Source organism: Gadus morhua, chromosome 10 (genome assembly GCF_902167405.1).
Source record: "Gadus morhua chromosome 10, gadMor3.0, whole genome shotgun sequence".
Classification (NCBI taxonomy): domain Eukaryota; kingdom Metazoa; phylum Chordata; class Actinopteri; order Gadiformes; family Gadidae; genus Gadus; species Gadus morhua.
The window spans coordinates 8,377,703-8,399,068 of NC_044057.1; the positions used below are offsets into that span (position 1 = coordinate 8,377,703).

The following is a 21,366-nucleotide window of genomic DNA, read 5'->3' on the forward strand; positions in this document are numbered from 1 at the left end:
TTGAGTTTTGGAACAATCCCTCTGGCGGCGAGGGGGACCAATGTGTGTGCTGCTCTATAAATAGCTCCACCAGGGAACCAATAGACAGCCGAGCCTGTACTCGCCCCCTGACAGTTTTTCTAAACAAACTTTATTTGCACTGTCATTGTCAAGTTGAGATATAGAGTTGCTATTCGTTGAAGAATAATAATAGTGTTTATTTCTTATATTATCATTCTGGTTATTGCAAGAACCATTTTGTCAACTAACCTCGACTACTATGGCCGGCAGTGGACATCTGAAGTTACTACGTCCTGCTGCTTTCTACATGTTTGTGAGTTTCGTTTGATCTCTCGTAAGACCAACAATGCAACGTGAAGCAACATGAACAGCTCTGTGTTAGCACTGTTGACTAACTGTCTGTCACTCATCAGGCTCCCCTCCGACCCGCGGGGGTACGAGCTGCGGTCAAGGCGACCTTCTGCACCACCGCCCCCCCGCCGAGCATCAGCCGGTACCCAGTCCCCCCTAAGAAGGACCTACCGGAGGATATAGCGGCAGTGATGGAGGAGGTTGAGACAAAGGTATCAAGCCTCTTAACACAGTAGTAAAGCAGTCAGCCCGACCCCACACCAAATCATGTACAGAACCAGTTCATATGATTTGGAGGCATACTTCAACATTCCCCCTGTGTGTGTATACTTCAACATTCCCGATGTGTGTGTATGCTTCAACATTCCCCATGTTTCTGTACACTTCAACATTCCCCACATGGTTATACTTCAACATTCCCAATGTGTGTATATGTGTCCGCCAGATGATTAAGTATTGTATCTTAATTTATGGTCTGTCATGCTGTCTTTTTTGAGTAGGCCTACTTATTTTTAACAAGCTCATTACATTGGGTAGTAACAATGCAGCTCCCAGATTAATAAAGGACTATATATATATATATATATATATATATATATATATGATTACACAGTACAGTATCCATAGCAGCGGAGAATAAACTATGTATTTAGTTATAGGTTGTAACAGTATATTAAACAGTATTTCTCTTCAGGGGGGATTCTTGCCCAATGTCTTCAAAGCCCTCTCTCACCGACCGGCAGAGTTCCGGACCTTCTTTGCCTACTACAACGAACTGATGAACAAGGAGACAGGTAAAGTCCTTGTTTTGGCTGGTCTGTGTTGATGGTCAGAACGAGGGCAGAGTAGTTGTGCTTTTATTCGATTCTGCTTCTCCTGTCGATGTACACAAACCATCACACACCATATCACAATGCTCCTCCACAGTGTGTTTGTTCTCTCCAGTTGTGAGACTCTTTGTGTGATTGTGTCCTCGTCTAAGGGGGGCTGACCAAGGCCGACCGGGAGCTGATCGTGGTGACCACAAGTATGCACAACCAGTGTCTCTACTGTGTGGTGTCCCACAGCGCCCTGCACCGGATTTACTCCAAGAAACCCACTCTGGCCGACCAGGTACAGACCCACCCCTCAGTCCCTGCAAAGGGGACAATATACTTGAAGCCTAATTGGGCTGTGGTTAAAAGTCTGACTATTCATTATTTAAGCAAGTTCAGAGAATACATATACAGTGCTCTAGACTTGGTTGGTTCGGAGCTGTTCATGCTTATGCAAACAACAATATTAAAGAGAGCCCAAGATAATTCTTTGAATGTTTGGATTATGATCACGTAAAGTAGATGCACTGTAATTAAATGTCAAACCAAATTGTGGGACACAAATTGAGATATATGAATCATTATTTAAAGTATCTCTTTTATTTTACTTGAAGCTATATATTTAACATTTCTGCATTTAATATAAAAAAAACTGCTAGATCTACGCTTTATATTTCGTTGGCTTGTGTTCTTACATTATCCTAATTGATTACAAACGCATCAAACTCAGAGATGTCTGAAGTGTTTTTTACTGTTCCAGTCCATTCTATTTGGTCACATGTCAATGACTTCATCTGCCCTTTACCCCCTCAGTTCTGGGGAATCAACCAGAAGGGACCTAATCATTGATATGGTATTTTAATATCAATCGATGTACTCCTTTGACAAGTGGCGCATGCCTGCAAGCATGCAAATCGAGTGTTTCCCACACATAGACCTTACCTCGGCAGGTCGTCTGAATCAAAACATATGAAAGATTGTTTTTGGCTTTTCCTGGCAGAGAAAGCAGCCGGCCAAATGTATTAGTAGTATATACTATATGCTGTTTGGGTCCATTCCTATCTGAACACACTTCCGGTTGGGGAGGGTGGGGGTGGAGGGGGGATCCCTATTCACAGGGGCCACTTCCTGTTTATGGTTTATGACGGGTCATAAAACATAAAACCCATTGTGTAGGGATGACAGGTGTAATGACTGTGGTGGACCTGCAGGGGTCGCTGGGGTGCGGGATCTGTATAGGCAGAGGTGTGTATGTGGGTGTGATTAGTGTATGCATGTGTGTGTGTGTGTGTGTGTGTGTGTGTGTGTGTGTGTGTGTGTGTGTGTGTGTGTGTGTGTGTGTGTGTGTGTGTGTGTGTGTGTGTGTGTGTGTGTGTGTGTGTGTGTGTGTGTGTGTATGGTATGCGAGGCCAGGGCGGCTGGTCTGTAGGGGTGTTAACAGGAAGATCACAGTGCTGTTGGAAGGACGGCCAGCCGGCAATGTGGACAGGGGGGCGAGGCCCTTGATGGCGGAAGTGGGCATACAGACGATGTCATAGAGAGTGTGAGGTGGGACACAGTAGATTACGTGAAAAGCGCTATATAAATTGAATCTATTATTATTATTAACAGATATTCTAGTGATTTTCATCTAACATGGTGTATTTGGATCAACTTTATTTTACCATTAGTAGATTGTCTGTCTATGATGCGTTGAGTGGGCGTAGGCCTGTAGGACCTACGTGTGCGTGGGTCCAGTACCTATTGGACAGGCGTCTATGACGTAGGGGCCTTAGGTGTGAATGTCTACCGAGGGACTGCTATCAGGCATAAATATACGGGGCCCCGTGATACGGGAGCGTACGACCTCCGACCCTGACGTTAGACACGCTATTCTAAGTTAGTAAACGCGTCGTGGCAGTTGGAAGAAAAAAAAAAACAGCGATCTGTCCTGCACAACTATGCCGACTGACTGTAAGTATTCATATGAGTGTATCATGATTATATTATGACTATGTCTATGTGAATCAGCTGTTTATATCTGACCGTAGCTGCGATTACTTCACAGCGAATTGCGGTGCCGGAGGCGAGAGCGTGAAACAGCAGCAGGGTCCACGTGGAAGTATGTTTTTTGTTTTGTTTTTTTATAGCAGCGTGTAATATATAGTTCCATAACACTCACTCTATCATTATTATTATTATTAGTTATGGTATATTCATGTAGAACAAAGATTAAATTTGTGTCTTTCCAATGTGTAACAGATTTGCCTGATATTCGGCTCAACATTCAAAGACCGATTCTAGCAGACCAGACTAATGTGCTGACAAGCGGTAGTTTTGGTAAGTTGTTAATACGACCGCCATTAATATATCTATAGGTGTATTACCAAAATAAATTATATATTAATTTAACATCTAAAACAACCAAACCTAACCCCGAATACTCTTGTATTTTGTTTTTTGATCCACGTTTAGTACCTATCGAGGCCAATGTCATTCAGCGAACCCCCGGACCAAATCGACTGTCCAAGAAGAATTTGAAAAGATCGGCGGGGGTAGTGGTGGCTATACCCTGTTCACCACTGGCCATAGAACAGCTACAAATTCCTTATAAAAAGGCTCGCAAGGATGCCACACATAATGGTTTAACTCCGGAGAATATTACCCAGGTTATACAGACAGTCATAAATCCGCAAATTGCGCCACATGGAGCGGCATGGACTGATCCCAAACACCGTGTGATCGGGGACGTGGAGGTGTATGTGCCTACAGAGACCGTCACTGTGCAACCGGATGGGACTATACAACACGGTAGGAAATTCAATGAAAAAAAAAAAAGCATGTATATATTCTATAGAGTGTAATGATTATGATGGGATTGATACTGATTTATTTTCTTTTTTTTCTATTACAAGCAGCCCATGGAGATCCCCAGTGTGCGCCACCACCAGAGCTGACCGCCGACGATTGGGCTGGTCTTGACGACATCTCGTCCTGGACTTCATCGTTGTTGGAACATATCGACTTCACTCCTGCGCAGTGGATCGACTCTCCATCTACATCCGTAGAGGCTACCACCAGTGCAGAGCCTGTACAACACCATCAGCCTGCAGATCCTGCATCTGGACCCCTACAAGCCATTCAAGACCCTATCAGCGACCCCCCGTGCACCGTGAGTCCCATCGCTCATGAGGTAGCGGTGCCAAGGCTACCAGCCGGCCCCGCAATTGCTGTTGATGAACACCATGCAGGGGTGCAAGGTGATAAATGGCGTAAACAATTTGCTGATAAACTAGCTGTGTTAACTGCGTCGGTAGATGTAAACTCCTTAGGCATTGCTCGTCAGCGTAAACTGGGGGTGGAGGCTGGTAAACGTGTTGACAGTATATATCAGAAGCTCGAAGAACAGACGAAGAAGTCCTTCACGACTCTCAGGGCCGAGATTGCGCGTGATCGTATGATTGCTGAATCCCCAAACACTGAGACCAGTAATGGTCGTGCTATCGTTGCCCTTCAGCGTAAGCATTTGGATGCCGTGGCAGCTGTGCGTGTCAACACGCAGGGCATAGTGAGAATTAACGCGCAAGAGGGGTTAAGAGATGCTAAAACCGCTCGAAAATTCTGGTTAATGCAATCTGCTAGCGAAGCCAACGTCAATGCCTATCGGGCAATGAGTACCGAGATGTCTGTGATTAATGAAACACTAGCAAAGCTTACGATGAATGCTATTATTTGATTTGTGTTTTTGTTTTTAATGTTTTTTTCTTTTATTTCATGGAGAGGGTATCTTTTGTTTTAAACTGCATGTAATAAAACTTTTTCTTCTTTTAATACCTGACTACTTAACGTTTTTTTGTTTTTTTTTAAATATTATTATTTATATATATATATATTTTTTTCTATCTATTGGCATAAAAAAACTATAGCTGTACACTATGCATAACGCCATTAGCCCTAGAAAAAGGAAATTCAAATCTATAGACGGTAATCCCAAGAGACGGCGTAGATCTGATAGTGGGGGTAGCATTATGGATTTAGAACTTGAAGAGATGGCAATGAGGTATGACGCAACCGGCGATACGTCTCATTTGTCGGCCGTAGGACATGTGGGGGGTGGGGGCATGTATGCAGAAGGTTGTTTAGACATGCGGGAAATGTGTGTTGGCATAGATAGAACTAGGCGTGTGTTAATTGCAGCTGATGCATGGGGGCATAGCATGGCTAATGCTCTATATCAGGCAGCACAGATAAATGTTTCGAACGAATCAGGTCTAGATGAGATGGTGGGGCTAGAGGCGCCAGGAGATTTAGACACTAGGGGTGTGTTGTATGCGGGGGAAAACACACGAAAGGTACTTAACGCTGTCGGGGGGTGGTTGGATAGTGCACAAGAGAGTCTATACATATCAGCGCAGATCGATGTATTGCATGGGTCGCAATGTGATGAAGGGATTGGCGAGGGTTTTCAGGACCCCCCGGCTGTGGCAGGGGTCCCTATAGAGTCGAATATACAGGTCGGTGGGGGCGGTGTGGGGGGTGGTGGCGGTAGTGGCGTGGGGGGCGGTAGTGGCGTGGGGGGCGGTGGCGGTGGTGGCGGTGATGGTGGTGGCGTGGGAGGAGGCGATGGTGGTGGTGATGTTGATGGTGATGGCAGTGGTGACGGTGATGGTGTTGGTGATGGTGGTGGTGACGGTGATGGTGGTGCTGCTGATGCTGATGATGGTACACCTGTGCCTGCTGTAACGGGGGAAGATAATGACGAGTTGCATACCAGATTATTTCCCCATTTTAACGGCTTTGAGGTTAGACAGGCCATTGATCTGAGAAGTATATCCCTTGCAAATTTACAGGAGGTCCCTGATTTGATCAGGGAGAGGCTGTCGGGTGTCATAACGAGCTGCTCACAAAGTTCAGCCGATGGTAGTGTCTTAAACATGGTGCTGAGAGGCCCTTCATTGGCCTCTGATGTACAGACTGTGCTCGTATCGGGTGACGACTACAATGCGGATTTGTTTATGGACCATATTAGCCAAGTCATGCAAAGTAACGACACAGGTCTGACGGATGACGTGCTAGAGTTGGTGGTCACAGGGGTCCACAACAAGCGGGGTGGGGCACGTTTGAAGTTAAAAAACATTCCCTATGATGAAATCATATACAAGAAGAAGCTAAGTCTCTACACCCCGAGTAATACTCATAACAATTTGTGTTTCTCACTATGCATGACACATTTTCTGCATGAAGGGGTAACCGGGGGTGACACAGCGTCCGAAGAGACTAATTTGGAGGCGGCTCGCAAATTACACAGTGATCTGGGGTTTGACCCGGATCACTCTGTGGGTTTCTCGGATGTATCCAAATTTGAGAGACATCTAGATGTTAAAATCCTGATATTTCATCATAATGACACATTCAGGAAGCTGGAGATGTTCCAGACACATACAGCCCAGCATCCTAAAACAGTATGGCTGTACCTCCATGATAACCATTACCATTGCATAGAGAACAGAACGGCATTCTTTGGTACGGGATATGTGTGTGAATATTGTTACAAGGCCCATGAGGGAATTCTATTCCACAAATGCCCGATCCATTGCAATGTGTGTCTGACAGGGTGCGATAGACTAGCAGGTCGTACGATAAAGTGCAAGGACTGCAGTCGTATATGCCGCTCGCAGGTCTGCTACAACACACACAAGAAGCATTCTGCCAAACATGACATGATACCTTGTGAAAAGCTCAAATACTGCGATCGTTGTTGTAGACAGTATATCATACCGAAGAAGAAGAAGAAGGGGGTGGGGGAGGGGGAGGAGGAGGAGGAGGAGGAGGAGGAGAAGGGTGACGCTAATGGTCATGTATGCAGCGATGCAAAGTGTCATAAGTGTGGGGAGCCGATGCCCGAAGAGGGAGTACATGATTGCTATATCCAGCCGTACGACAAGAAAAAGAAAAAGAAACGCAGGGGTGGTCCATCGGATGACGATGATGACGACGCTCCGCCTAATAAATACATATACTATGATTTCGAAACGCGCGTGCATGATGGTCGTCACGAAGCAAACTGTGTGGCGGCTATTACGTCTGAAGGCATAGAATGGTATGCTACCGGTCTAGATTGTGAAAGAGAGTTTGTGAAACGCTACAGAACAGGGGAGTATACGTTGTATACATTTGTGGCACACAATGCGTCGGGCTTTGATAACTATATCGTCCTGGACTACATGACCAAGCAGGGTATTAAACCCGTTTTAGTCATGAAGGGTAGCAGAGTCATTTTGATGCGTGATGACGCCTACCAGCAGAGATGGGTCGACTCGTTTAGCTTTTTGCCCATGCGACTGGCTAATGCACCGGAGGCGTTGGATTTTGATGATATGGTAAAAGGTTATTTTCCTCATAAATTCAACACACGGGCCAACGAGTCTTATGTCGGTGCCTACCCTGAGATCTCATATTATGGTTATGATTCCATGACTAGCGATCAAAAGACAGATTTCGCTATTTGGTACAGATCTGTACGACACAAAAAATTTGACTTTCAGAAACAGCTGCGTCGCTACTGTGTCAACGATGTGATGATCCTGTACACAGCGTGTGGGATCTACAGGGAAAATTTCATAGAGTGTGCCAATATAGACCCCCTGGCCTATGCCACCCTGGCTTCGGCGTGCATGGCCACCTTCAAAAAGTCGTTCTTGAAGAAAAACGTCCTGGCATTGACCTACGAGGGGGTCTATAGGAAAAAGAAAAAGTCGTTCTCATGTGCATCCATCCAGTGGCTTGAATATCTATCCCGCTCCAATAGCCTGGAGATTCGGCATGCTCTCAACCATGGAGAGGCTAAATATGGGCCATTCTTCCTAGACGGACATGCCCCGTCTATAAACACAGCCTATGAATTTGCAGGATGCTTTTATCATGGGTGTGAACATTGTTACAACGCTGGACACCAGAACCCTGTCCTCAAGAAGACCTATGGGGAATTGTGGGTGCAGTTTCACCTCAAAGTCAAGGCTCTCAAAAGAGATCATGGTTTAAGAGTCGTGGTCATGTGGGAGTGTGAGTGGCACCGTCTGAAAAAGACCAATGCTGCAGTGCAGGCATTCTTGGCTACTCTGAAGATACAACCCAGGATTGATCCTCGCGACTCTCTCTATGGGGGTCGCACCAACGCCATCAAAATGTATCACAAGGCCGAGCCCGGTGAGAAAATACGCTACTATGACTTTACCTCTCTCTACCCCACAGTACAGGCTCGCTGTCCTTATCCTGTAGGGCACCCCCAGATCATTTTCAGGAATTTTGGTCCTTTGGATGGGTATTTCGGCATCATCAAATGCACTGTGTTGCCCCCCAGAGGTCTTTACCATCCTGTGCTCCCTTACAGGTGTCATGGGAAGCTGATGTTTCCCCTCTGTGGTACATGTGCCGCTGAGCTCAATCAGACAGCCGCGTGTCATCACAGCAACGATGAACGGGCTCTGACAGGCACCTGGGTGACTTTTGAGCTACAAAAAGCAGTTGAAATGGGCTACGTGTTAATCCAGATGCATGAGGTGTGGCACTACCCCAAACGGTCAGAGACTCTGTTTAAAGGGTATGTCAAAACGTTTCTCAAGCGTAAACAGGAGGCTTCAGGATACCCCAGCACAGTGGATACTGCGGAGAAACAGCGGGTGTATGTGCAAAACTACCTGGCAAAGGAAGGCATACTGCTGGATCGCGACAACATGTGTGTGAACAAGGCCATGCGTAATTGCAACAAGTTGATTCTAAACAGTCTGTGGGGTCGCTTTTCACTACGCCCAGACCTACCCACTTGCGAGCTAATTTCTGAACCTGAAAGGTTCACTCAGCTCATGTTTAGCGACAGCTATCACATTAGTCACTTTTGCTTTATCTCTGATGCTGTGGCCCTTGTACAATGGAAACACGTAGATGCACGTCTCGCAAGGGCGCGGGATGTCAACGTGATTGTGGGGGCTGTGACTACCGCCCATGCCAGGCTCATGCTCTACGATCTTCTAGACAAACTACAGGAACGTGTCCTCTATTGTGACACAGACAGCATCATTTTTGTTTCTAAGGAGGGTGATTGGGTACCCCCTTTAGGCCCTTATCTGGGCGACTTGACCGACGAGATAAATGATGGTGATCTGTATGGTACCGAACAGGAGGATTACATTAGCGAATATGTCTCAACAGGTCCTAAAAGCTATGCATACCACACCCGTCACCACAAGTCTGTCGTCAAAAGCAAAGGGGTGACTTTAAATGCGGCAAATGCTGCAGTGGTCACCCAGCAGACACTGAAATGTCTATTGGATGATTTTGTCAACCAACGGCCTCAAACCCTCGACATCACCACCACAGTAGATACCATCCAGCGAGATAAGACTAGGTTTCTGCTTAAAAACGCTACTGTAGTTAAACGGCTTAGGGTAGTTTACAACAAACGCAGGGTCTTCCCCGACTACACCACGCTTCCTTACGGTTATTAACTATTTTGTTTATTGTTTTTCGCTTTTTCACATGATCCATGTTTTTTTTTTCTTCTTCTTTTTTACATATCGTTTTCATATGATCCATGTTTTTAATCATTTTATATTTTTTGAGGGGGTATGCATATTGTGTTAAGAAAATCAAATCATACTATGCTATAATCATGTTATTAACTATTTTGTTTTTTTATTGTTTTCAAATGATCCATGTTCTCTTCTTTCATCTTTTGTATTTTAATCATTTCTGTATTCATATTGTATCTGTATATACTCTTTTAGGCATCATGTATTAATGATGAATGACTGTGCTAATAATCATGTTGGTGTTAATAAAGAATGTTAACTGTCAAATGTTTCACGGTTCTATGGTCACAATACATCCGTCCATCAGAGGGGGTGCACACAGACCGCAGAGATGGCTGCTGTACACACTACGTTCGACCCTAGACTTCAACACCCGTTCAGCATGGTAGTATCGGGACCTTCAAACAGCGGCAAAACCTACTTTGTCAAAACAGTCATTGAAAATATGGATCGGTTATTCTCAGAAAAGATTGAAAATATAGTATATGTTTATTCATGCTGGCAGCCCATATATGATGATTTGCTTAAAATAAGGAACATTCACTTTGTAGAAGGGATCCCCAAATCTCTATGTGATGATGCAATCTTACCAGTCCATACTAGAAATCTGCTCATTATTGACGACTTGATGAACGATGCATGCAATAATATAGAGGTTCAGTACGTTTTTACCAAATATGTACACCATCGTAATCTCAGCTGTATGTATCTGGTTCAGAATTTATTTATGCAGGGTAAAACCAGCCGTACAATTAGTCTAAATACCAATTACATGGTTTTGTTTAAGAACCCTCGTGACAAATATCAGATTATGTTGATAGCCAAACAGATGTTTCCATGCAAGACAAAATATTTTCTAGAAGCCTTCAACGATGCTACCGACATGCCTTACGGCTATCTGCTTGTAGACTTTAAAGCCATGACCCCAGACAACATGAGACTTAGAACAGATATATTGTCAGACCGACATGTTGTATACACTCAGAGAGCCAAAGTGATTAGCCCAAAAGACCATGTCCTCACGTATAAGTAGAAACCGTGAGCGTCTTAAGCAACTATATAGCGCCCCTCCGGCTCAGCGTAAAGTTATCCTCAGGACAGCCAACGCCGACTTTATCAACTCGCTGTGTGAAATAGCCTTGAACATTTTACAGGGCAATATACCTCTGACTCCACGCCAGCATACGAAATTGCGTAGACGAAAGAAGGACCTCAGAATACTCGCCAATAAAAATGTACTAATATCTAGAAAGAAAAGACTAATCAATCAGACTGGTGGATTTCTTCTACCCCTACTGTCTGTGGCCATACCGTTGTTTACAAGCCTGTTCTCAAGAGGCGGGTGATTATAATGGATCATACGCACAAGATGTATCTAGTTCCTCAACATCAACTCGATGCCTTAAAGCATACCCAACCCAGGGATTCTGTTAGACAGACTGCTGAAAATGAGCTGGATAAGGCCATTGCGATGGTGTTGAACACTCCCGATACAGACCTATATGAAAAAGCGGCCAGGTACGGTGCTGTCCTGCAGCGTTATCTATCCATGATAAAACAAGGGCAACGCGAACACGGAGAATTAACTCTGTCACTTGCTGAGGGGGACCCAGTTCATACGCCTATGTCGGCACGGCATGGTGTTGATGACGATGATGGCACCGGCGATCATATTTATAAGGATATAATGAAACATATACCCGTCAGAAGCAAGAGCAATACCAGACATATCCTGGACTCTTTAAAGAAATCTAAAAATGTTTCATGGACGGACAAGGGGGAGATCATATTACAAGGCGAAACTATTAAGGGGTCCCATATGTTTGATTTGTTAAAGAATGTTACCGCCCCTTACCATGTTGTCGAATCTGTCAGACCACAGGGCTGGAATGTATTTCTGAAATCTTTAGCCAGTAATAATATACCACTATCGTCTATCCCTAATAAGCAGCTCAGACAAACTGTAAACATGTATAAGCATAGTCCCGTCACTACGGACGACAATGCGATGGCCTCCGTCCCTGTCTCGTCTGATAAAAGGAGGAAACGCAAGCAGCCATTGTCATCTAATACTTCCCCTGGAATGCATATGGCCGAGTGGTTACCATTTTAAATCATGTATCTAAATGTATGTGTTACCCGTAAAAAAATAAAAGAAAACAGTACGACTAAAATGTAATCAAAATATTGTATTTTTTATTATCAATACAGAAAACAAACATAACAACACGTGTTACATGTTACATCCGCATACACATGACTGCACACACGTCATATCATGTTCATTACAGACATTAGGTTGTACACGGTTAACAAAGTCATAAACCTTTTCATCATTACGGGGTAAATTATCCCCATACATTTTCAAAAACTTATGATAGGATACCCCTTTTTGCATATTAAACAAGAAAAAAACACAATGATGCCCACATGCTGTACTTGACGGATCCTGGACCTGTTGTGTAGAATGAACAACATCTATACAGTGCTGATCGAGAAAACGCTGTATGGTCTCAGGAAACTCAGAGTATGAGGGAGGGTTACCGTAGGAGTCGAAAAAGTAACCCTGTTTCTCATCTGTAATATAAATAGCTAGCCAATGTGCACCGGCCATATGCGAAGGTTCGGTGTTGACCACCATCATTACAGGTCTCTGATGAATTTCCCGGGGTAGGTGATTACACGGTAACGCACCAAGAAAATATGCCGTGTGGGCCATTTTCTGACACACTGCTGTTAGCTCTATAGTATTCATAGCGCACCGACTTTTTCAGTAATAGTCCAACAGCACCTGCCGTCTATTTGATATTTCTATAACAGAATCATAAACTGCATAACATATCAAATTGACCGTTGTAGCCAGTGCTGCTCTGAATCGTGCCTCTAGCCTCACATTCCCTGTTCTGACTAGCGATACATGTTGTCCACAGCCCTCATCTGCCTCAAGGTTGAAACAAAATAATGCATACCCGTCCCCGAATTCCTTATGATTAATAGCTATTTCTCTATCTTTGAGCTGACGACCTGTAGCCTGAATGAGCTGGAAATATTCTCGAGTATAGAGGCCATTTCTAAAGTCAGGCTGAAAGGGTTTAGAGGGATATGCTTGACCGTCGCAATATAGGGATAAGAACTCAATGCCGAAATGTTGGAATCTGAAAGGATTCCTGGCATAGCTCCCTGTGAATGCTTCGTTATTCACAAAACCTATAATAACCATCTTGGGTATTTGTCCTAGAAATAGATTATCCTGTGTGCATATACGGCTGCCCGCAGCGATGGATACATTCTTTAGACATACCCTATCAACAGGGTATTTAACGTTAGCCTGGTTTAACGCACGGGCATGTGCCAGCTTGACGCCTGGTGCTACCGATACCTTTTTAATGAAAACATTTGCAGACACTATAGGGACACGGTATTCCACAGCACCATCGGACATGAGACAGAAATCATTTTTTGCTCTAATGAATCTCATACGGAGATCAACTCCGTTAATCATCAGTTTCTCCTGAAAAAACATATCGACGTGTATAGGGGATATCAGCTCCGCTATACGACTTCGCCCCGTATATTCACTCCTTGTCGTTAAGCCTAGATTGAGACCTCCAGGAAGAATCTCGTCCATATGTCCGTGTGTGTCTTTCTGGAATAGACCACAACCAAATTGGGTGTCTAATGTTCCGTTTCCATAGTTTAGCAGGCATTCTATTATGCCTCTGTACGGATAGGTGTTTGACGACTGGGTGATAAGCCTATCACCCAGAGTAATATCTACTTGGGAGAATAACGTGCATCCTGGATAGTTAATCAGTCCAACGGGTGCCGCCGGCGCCAAGTCTGTTCCATCAGGATTAGTAATCTTGATCCTCAGGTGTAAATACGTATTGTTTAGATCTATATAGTCTTCGCTACTGGCCGATACAAAGAACTCTATGGGGCCACCATCTGTTAGCGCCGATAGCGGGGGTATTTCAATATATGTACTTTTTTCTATCGAAGTCTGCGTCATCGGCAGGGAGAAGAGATCCAGTTCGCTCTTAATGCATTCGTCTGACATGTTATGTAGCAACGCCATTGTTATTCAGCCCACCTGCTATACTAGATGAATATATCGTTAGCCGCCCCTCTAAAACGACGGGTTGCCCCCTTCCTGATCCTTTTAGGTTTGGCTCTCTTTTTGATGGATGCCAATCTTTTATTCTGTTTACGACGACGTGCTGGTGCACGGGTACGCCCACAACCTATAGGAGGATACTTTGTTGCTCTTCTGGTATATACCCTCATGCCTGACCCCTGCTGTTTGGGCGTAGATGCAGCATGGGCTATGTTGGTCATAACGTCGCCTATAATATGTTTAGCAGCAGTCTTCAGATGAGGCTTTGCTATGCTAACCCCTCGCCTAAATAACGGAATAGCCATTCTAAAGAGGCTACGGAACATCCCACCGATGCCAGCTCCATATTGTGTGCTGCTACCCTCATAGCCAGGTAGCCCACTCCCTGCTTGGTTTAAATAATACTGAACATATTTGTTCTCGTCGTAAGGCGGTCTATACCCCCTCATCCCTATAGATGGGGCTATGAATTCTACTGTTTTACAGGTCTAAAATGCAGCTTGAGTATCACTTTACCATATGTGAATTTTATATTTGTATTCTGGTCAGACTTTAGATCGATTTCAATATCTCCAAGAGGGTCTCGGGCTACGTGTACGTAATGCGGCTTGTCGAACATGTGAATGCAGTGTCTCCTGCTGGTGTCGGTTATATTAATACTCCTTAGCAGGGGTACATAACTATCGCCGACCAGCTGATGGTCGACAATGTCGCTATATATGAACATGTTGTAACACCCCCCGTGAATATCGGTGGGATGGGGGGCATATGCTGCATACGATTTATGGGCCTGTAGCTTGACACCTGTATCGAAACCCAGCATAGCAGCCAGTTTTCCTCTAAAGACGATAGATAGGTGATCGTCTCCTTCTACATAAATGCGGTTTCTAATACCTTCATGATGTAGTATAACTTTACTGCCAGGATTGTATTTGGTCCAAGTCTTGTTGATTTGTAGTAATAACGATCCGATACTCTCATAAAGCCCACCAACTAATAGACATGATGTCCTATGACCCGTTTTACCATCGTGAACGGTCATCGTAGCGTCCTCGGTAGGAAAACTATGCCAGCTGCATGGGTACTGAGCTTCAATTAGGCCTACTTCATAGGGCTGCTTGGTGTGTATAGATTTTGCTAATTTAGTTCTAAAATTCCATATCTTATTTTGCGGGTAGATCCCTGCCGATGCATTACTCGCTAGAGTCACATAGAAACCCCCAGACACCTCCTTATCCATCGTACACTCTGGTTATAATGGATTGTATGTCTCTTGTATGTCTCTTTACGCATCGACTAGTGTCTTTTCAGCTATCCACGAATTGAATGCCTCCGGCCACCCCAGCCATTTGACATATAGCAGATTCTTAGACCCCTCCCTTTTTCTATCTATAATCTTTTCTATTTTATACACCTTGTTTTTAGACACTATAACTTTTTGCAGCTCTTTCTCGTAAAATGTTCCATGGACAGGGGCACCTGCATAGTCTTGCAGCTTATAGACTGGAGGACACCTTGCAATGCGCTGCGATATTACAAAATATTCATCTGTAAACGTCTGCTCATACCCCTTTCGAAATGTAGCTCTGACTTTTGAAATTCTAACCGTGTCACCAACATCGTATCTAAACACCACCATCGGCTCTTGAGTGGTTTTGTATAGCGTATTAAACACTGTTTTCTCATTATCTTTATCAACACTGGCCGGGGTCATTTTTATCGATCTATGATATGAATGGTTATAAGCATGGACCATATCCTGTAGTTTATCCACATATCGTTTGGAGTTGGCAGCTGTTAAATATCTCCACATGCGGGTTTTCAGAGTCCTGTTGAAGCGTTCCACTATACTGGCCTTGGTCTCGTTAGATGTAGAGAAATGTTTGACATTGTACCGCTCCATCAAACGCTGAAAGATCTTGTTATAAAATTCTTTGCCAGCGTCAGTCTGCAGTTTATCGGGGGACCGCCCTTAACCAAGAATATCATCAAAAGCTTTAGCGACGTCGATAGCCCTCTTGGATGGTAACGGACGAACCCATGCATGTTTTGAGAATACATCGATGCACGTCAACAGAAAATGCACACCATCATTTTCGGATGCATACTCTGCCATATCCACTAAATCAGCCTGGAACTGTCTATCTATTCCACTAACCAATACTCTATTTCGGCGGAAATGTATCGGTGCAGGTACATGCAGGGTGTAGGGATCCTGCTTCAGCGCACATTTCTTGATATATTTTAGTGGAGGTACTGCACCCTCACTATGCTCAAGGGCCGTTCTTAGTTTATTGATGCCGCCGTAACCCCCTGGTCCGGAGGGATCATAATAAGTCTCATGCAGCCGTTTATCCATGTCGTATGCATGCAACAAAAAACGAATACTGAAACACTGATCAGAGTTATCCATCCTTTTATTTAAAATGTCTGTCCACTCAAAACAATTCTCAGATAAAGCCTACATGCAGTTTTATTTTTCTGCACCATTTTACAAGCCATCATTCTAGCAGTTCTAATACCCTCGGCATTTGAGGCATTATTCAACTTCAAGACATCCGATACAAAAGCACATATACACATGACATGTCCGATGGTAAAACAGTCACCATCGGGGAAATGGGTAAATATTTCAGCTAACATTTGATCAGTAGTTTTATCATGCAAGAATTTCATGACCAGATCATTCCAACCCTTATACGTGCATTTGATATAGGCATTATGCTGGACATATGTATCATTTTCTATGGCAGCATACACTAAAACGGATAGTCTATCGGATACATACTTGCTATCCGCATCATACGCATAAGAAAACAACACCCCCATTATAAACGCCACCCACCAGCAGGCTTTGGTTTGCCTAATGACAATGTAGGACGCCACATTTGTATGGCTTCATGTATCAGAAGCAGATGTTCATCGGACACACCTTCGGTGGTCATTAAATCCAGTTTTTCGGTATTATAGGTATTGCATATTAAATCACATAGATAAGATTCGACCACACCATAGATTTTTCCGGGGGACACAGTCAACCCTGTAGTCTTCTTTAGAACAGTTTCTAAAAGTAACAGGAAGGGGTGTCTGTCCAGGATGACACAAATGTCATGGTAGTGGGATTCGTAGTGATGATGTGTCGCTCCCTGCAGGCATGAATGGCGTCGTTGACTTGGGCAATCACACTGGCATCCCCAGCAGTCCGCTTGCTTCTGATGGTTGATGATGGCCACCACACAGAGCCCCGTGGTAAATCGCAGAACAGCCAGCGATGCAGGGTTTAAACGGATCTGTATTGATACAGGCCATCCGTCGTCTCTCATAGCAGTGTCCACCTCCAGCTCACTGTCCTCTCCGACGTGTAGGAAGGTCAGATTCAATCCGGTCAGATAGATGGCATACTCTTGAAGCCAGTGGGGTCCGGGTTGTACAGCCTTTAAATCAGCAGTCTCCATAGCCACACCCCCACCTTGCACATGTTCATCATTGACCTGTGCTGCATAGCGTATCAAAAATATACCATTAGAATATGAAAATAAAAAAACACACAACACCCACATATTAATATAAGGTATAGTCTATCAAAAAACACATTTAGAAAGGAAAATAAACCATCCCTTAATACTACTAGCATGTACCCCACCTTCTTATACATTGCTGACATTTTCTAACGCTAGCATAACCCTAAACATACTCAAACACACCATGTACCCCATCATCAAACCCAGACGACTCAAACAGGCACATTCGGCATTCATCATCAGCTGTGCTCCATGGTTCTTCATTCGTCTTAGCCATAGAATCAATCTCTGCAAAAATTCCACGTAGTGCAGACAAATCAGCCCACTGCATGAAAAAGACATTATCAAAATAATCAGCAGCTTCTAAAACACTGGTGCGTAGAGGAGAGCTACCGACGCAATGCATATCATAGCACTGTGGTAGCTCGTCTGTATCAACACAGCGTCTGAAAAAAATGAACTCCTGTGGTCTCTTCGTATGATAGTTTGCATCCATGCGATGAATCCTCGATTCATACTGAAAGGTCCATTGGAATACATGGGTTCCCGCCTGCCATGTACCCCGGACGCCGTCTAGCATGGGGCATAAATTCTCCAAGAAAAAATTCCATTCGTGAACGTTCAACCGCCACTCTGTAGCACAATCTTTAACATTCAAAATAACACAGCCATCGACCCATGATATTACATACTCCAAGCCGTATTCGCCAACGTGGGTGAATGAATCCCCGGCACTCCGGTCTCTCAAGCCTAAAACAGGCCTCGTTCTTTTGAGTGGAGCATTAAGCAGTACCGCATCTCCACAACTATTGACATAGTTAGACACAGGCGTACTAAAGACGGACATACCATCAGGCATCTGGTTTTCAATGTCCTCATTGCTCGACGCAGAGTCGTCCATGGCGGGAGAAGACAATGGTGTAGGGGTACGAGGGCCCCTATACAACCAAATAGCACTATCTGATCTACGGGTTTCTTCTGATGAGCAGTCCATGTTGAATGAAAAGAACACTGCAGACAACTTGATGAATGCGGAGACCCTACAGCAGCCGTCGCCCCCTTTTTATACTATGTTTACGACCCGTCATAAAACATAAACAGGAAGTGGCCCCTGTGAATAGGGATCCCCCCTCCACCCCCACCCTCCCCAACCGGAAGTGTGTTCAGATAGGAATGGACCCAAACAGCATATAGTATATACTACTTGTATTAATGCAGAGTTCACGAGTCCATATGAGGGAGGCAACACCAAAATAGTCTCATTGAAATAACCGGGCTGCATACCAACAAGTGCTCTAGTTTTGTATGCTTGTTTCGGTGGGAAAAAGGTCTTTGATAGACCAACTAATGCAAACATATTGGACATCAGTTGACTCTGTATTTGATGCAGTTCATTTTAAGTCAGTTTGACCTGTATTATATACAGCCTTTGTTCATTACACCCACAATAGAGCTCAATTGGCTTCACAGTTCTTTACCAGCTTTACTGTTTCAGAGCTCACTTCTCAACAGCGAACATTTTGAAACGCGAGACGTCGCTGGTCTTATTGCCTTTAAGTCTGGCTATTGGGGTTGGGTGCTTTGCCATTAGCCTATTGCGTAGAACTATCGTCCAAAGGCTCTTTAGGAAGGAGTGCTGCTGCCGAGCTTCTCCTGAGGAGCTGTCCTCGGCAATCTGCCTTTTCTCAATCTATGGCATTGGAAAAGTGCCAACTCCTCACTATGCTTCTAACACTTCTAACACTTTAATTCCATTTAATTCCAATTCCTTTAATACATGTCAGCACCGCAATCTAAAAAGCCATTAAGGGTTTCATATAGATGCAGATGGCAAGACACACAGGGCTCAGGGTACACTGGTACTCCCCACGTCACACTGCTTTACCTCATATCTGTTCCAAAACTGTATCTGTTTTGTTCTCCAACACTTAATTTAGGTATGTTTATCACGCATAATACCCAAGATAATAGTGCTGGCCTACCTCACACAACAACATCCACAGCGGTCTGGGTACTCGACTCACCTAATGCTACGATAGAACGTTACCCACATGTTATCGTTCAAATTAAATGACATAACGGGACTAAACGTAGCATGAATACAACTTTTAATACATGAACTTGCCTGAGTCATTGCCGAGGAAAGACTCTTCTCGCCAATGAGGCTGAAGACTACCGCTATTTAGAGAGAGTTGGAGAAAGTCTCCCATGATTCTTTGTTACTTCACGACCTCATCAAATTACTTATTTTGTTATTGTTTTGATTGTGTGACCCCTAGCGATGTTACACCTTCAAGTTAATTAAATGGTGTACATGCCTATGATTACAGCTTCTCCTTGTCACATATATTCAGGTTATCCACAAACTAACGACAATATGTAGACCAGGACAGGATGGACTGTTGTAACATGTATCAATGTCTCTATCCCAGGTTGACTGCTGTAACATTTATCAATGTCCCATCAGGTTGACTGTTGTAACATGTATCAATGTCTCTATCCCAGGTTGACTGCTGTAACATTTATCAATGTCCCATCAGGTTGACTGTTGTAACATGTATCAATGTCTCTTCAGGTTGAATGTTGTAACATGTATCAATGTCCCTCTCCAGGTTGACTGTAACACGTATCATTGTCTCTCTCCCAGGTTGAATGTTGTAACATTTATGTACATGCCTATGATTACAGCTTCTCCTTGTCACATATATTCAGGTTATCCACAAACTAACGACAATATGTAGACCAGGACAGGATGGGCTGTTGTAACATGTATCAATGTCTTTCCCAGGTTGACTGTTGTAACATTTATCAATGTCTCTCTTCTGGTTGACAGTTGTAACATGTATCAATGTCTCTTCAGGTTGACTGTTGTAACATTTATCAATGTCTCTCTCCCAGGTGGACTGTTATAACATGTATCAAAGTATCTCTTGAGGTTGACTATTGTGTATCAATGTCTCTTTTCCAGGTTGGCTGTTGTAACATGCATCAATGTCTCTCCCAAGTTGACTGTTGTAACCTACATCAATGTCTCTCTTCCAGGTTGCAGTTAACTACCAGAATGCTGAGCTGTCGCCACGGGAGCTCGCCATGCTGGACTTCGCCCTGGCCGTGTGCCGCAGCGACACCATCACCGACCAGCACTTCCGGTCCCTGGAGGAAGTGGGCTTCGACCGCGAGGATGCCTGGGACATCGGGGCTATTGCGGCGTTCTTCGCCCTCTCCAACCGGATGGCCCACGTCACCGACATGAGGCCGAACGTGGAGTTCTACACCCTGGGGCGCGTGGCGCGGCCGAAGGGGGATGGAGGGAGCAAGTGAGGGGGGGGGACGGGGACGGGAGAGAGACAGTGACGGGAGACGGAGGGAGGGGGGATGGAGAGAGACAGTCAGGGGTGGAGGGAGGCAGTGAGAGGGGGATGGAGAGTGGTGTCGTTCAGGCGGAGGTGATCCCAGAGCGGTTAATGGGCCACTGTTTCTGTATCTTTAAATGCTGACTGTTCGTTGATTATGAATGGTAAACTTCTAGGTCATAATAATCTTTGTTATTGACACATCATGTGAGTGATATTAATCAACACACATGGAGAGGTTCTGATTTTTGTCGAGATTCTGCCTTCTCTTCATCCAGCTCCAAGGAAAATTTTGAATAGCTATTTCTCTCCTTCAATAAGGTATTACAAAGTTTGATACTCTGTCACTGCTTCTACAGAATTTGCTACCAAAAAATATGTATGTTCTTAAGAAAAGCGTAAATTAAAAGTTTCCACCATCTGTCACCAATGCCCTCAGTCATGTCATGTAACCGTCACTAGGTGGTGTCCCCACACCACTACCGTCCTAAAGGCCTTAGGTTTGTCTCCTCCGTGAGTCGCTCGGCAGACTGCGTGGTTTATGTTTATGTTTGACATCGGAACAAAAGAAAAAGGTATTTTCAGAGCTCCATAATTCTTTTAAATGTTTCTAACACGCTAAAAATTTCTGGGTCCAGTTTG

At 44.3% G+C, this 21,366-nt stretch overlaps 2 protein-coding genes across 4 annotated transcripts; both read left to right on the forward strand.

Moving 5' to 3' along the window:
- The first annotated feature begins 36 nt into the window (after positions 1 to 36).
- si:ch211-175m2.5 (uncharacterized) lies at positions 37 to 21,150 on the forward strand. The gene is made up of 5 exons (XM_030367626.1): positions 37 to 313; positions 414 to 563; positions 1,046 to 1,145; positions 1,334 to 1,464; positions 20,414 to 21,150. Exons 1-5 carry the CDS (start codon positions 260 to 262, stop codon positions 20,690 to 20,692), a joined length of 714 nt encoding a protein of 237 aa, XP_030223486.1. The 5' UTR covers positions 37 to 259; the 3' UTR covers positions 20,693 to 21,150.
- On the forward strand, positions 1,471 to 4,969 carry LOC115551977 (uncharacterized). Of its 3 annotated transcripts, none has more exons than XR_003978258.1 (5): positions 1,471 to 3,119; positions 3,197 to 3,267; positions 3,408 to 3,485; positions 3,621 to 3,956; positions 4,064 to 4,968. XR_003978258.1 is itself a non-coding variant. In XM_030367623.1 (5 exons), the coding sequence occupies exons 1-5, from the start codon at positions 3,107 to 3,109 to the stop codon at positions 4,879 to 4,881; spliced, it is 1,302 nt and encodes a 433-aa protein (XP_030223483.1). In that variant the 5' UTR covers positions 1,471 to 3,106; the 3' UTR covers positions 4,882 to 4,969. The 3 variants fall into 3 exon arrangements, 2 of the variants coding, with proteins under 2 accessions (XP_030223483.1, XP_030223484.1); XM_030367623.1 differs by having other exon boundaries at positions 3,214 to 3,267; positions 4,061 to 4,969; XM_030367624.1 differs by having other exon boundaries at positions 3,214 to 3,267.
- Positions 21,151 to 21,366: the final 216 nt, after the last annotated feature.

Excerpts from the sequence above, each read along its gene's own strand:
- LOC115551977 (XM_030367623.1), top strand. Across the intron at positions 3,268-3,407 it reads GCAGCAGGGTCCACGTGGAA|ATTTGCCTGATATTCGGCTC; the intron begins GTATGTTTTTTG and ends AATGTGTAACAG. Across the intron at positions 3,957-4,060 it reads GGATGGGACTATACAACACG|CAGCCCATGGAGATCCCCAG; the intron begins GTAGGAAATTCA and ends TTCTATTACAAG.
- si:ch211-175m2.5 (XM_030367626.1), top strand. The coding sequence starts at position 260 with ATGGCCGGCAGTGGACATCTGAAGTTACTACGTCCTGCTGCTTTCTAC. Across the intron at positions 314-413 it reads CTGCTGCTTTCTACATGTTT|GCTCCCCTCCGACCCGCGGG; the intron begins GTGAGTTTCGTT and ends GTCACTCATCAG. Across the intron at positions 1,465-20,413 it reads AACCCACTCTGGCCGACCAG|GTTGCAGTTAACTACCAGAA; the intron begins GTACAGACCCAC and ends TCTCTCTTCCAG.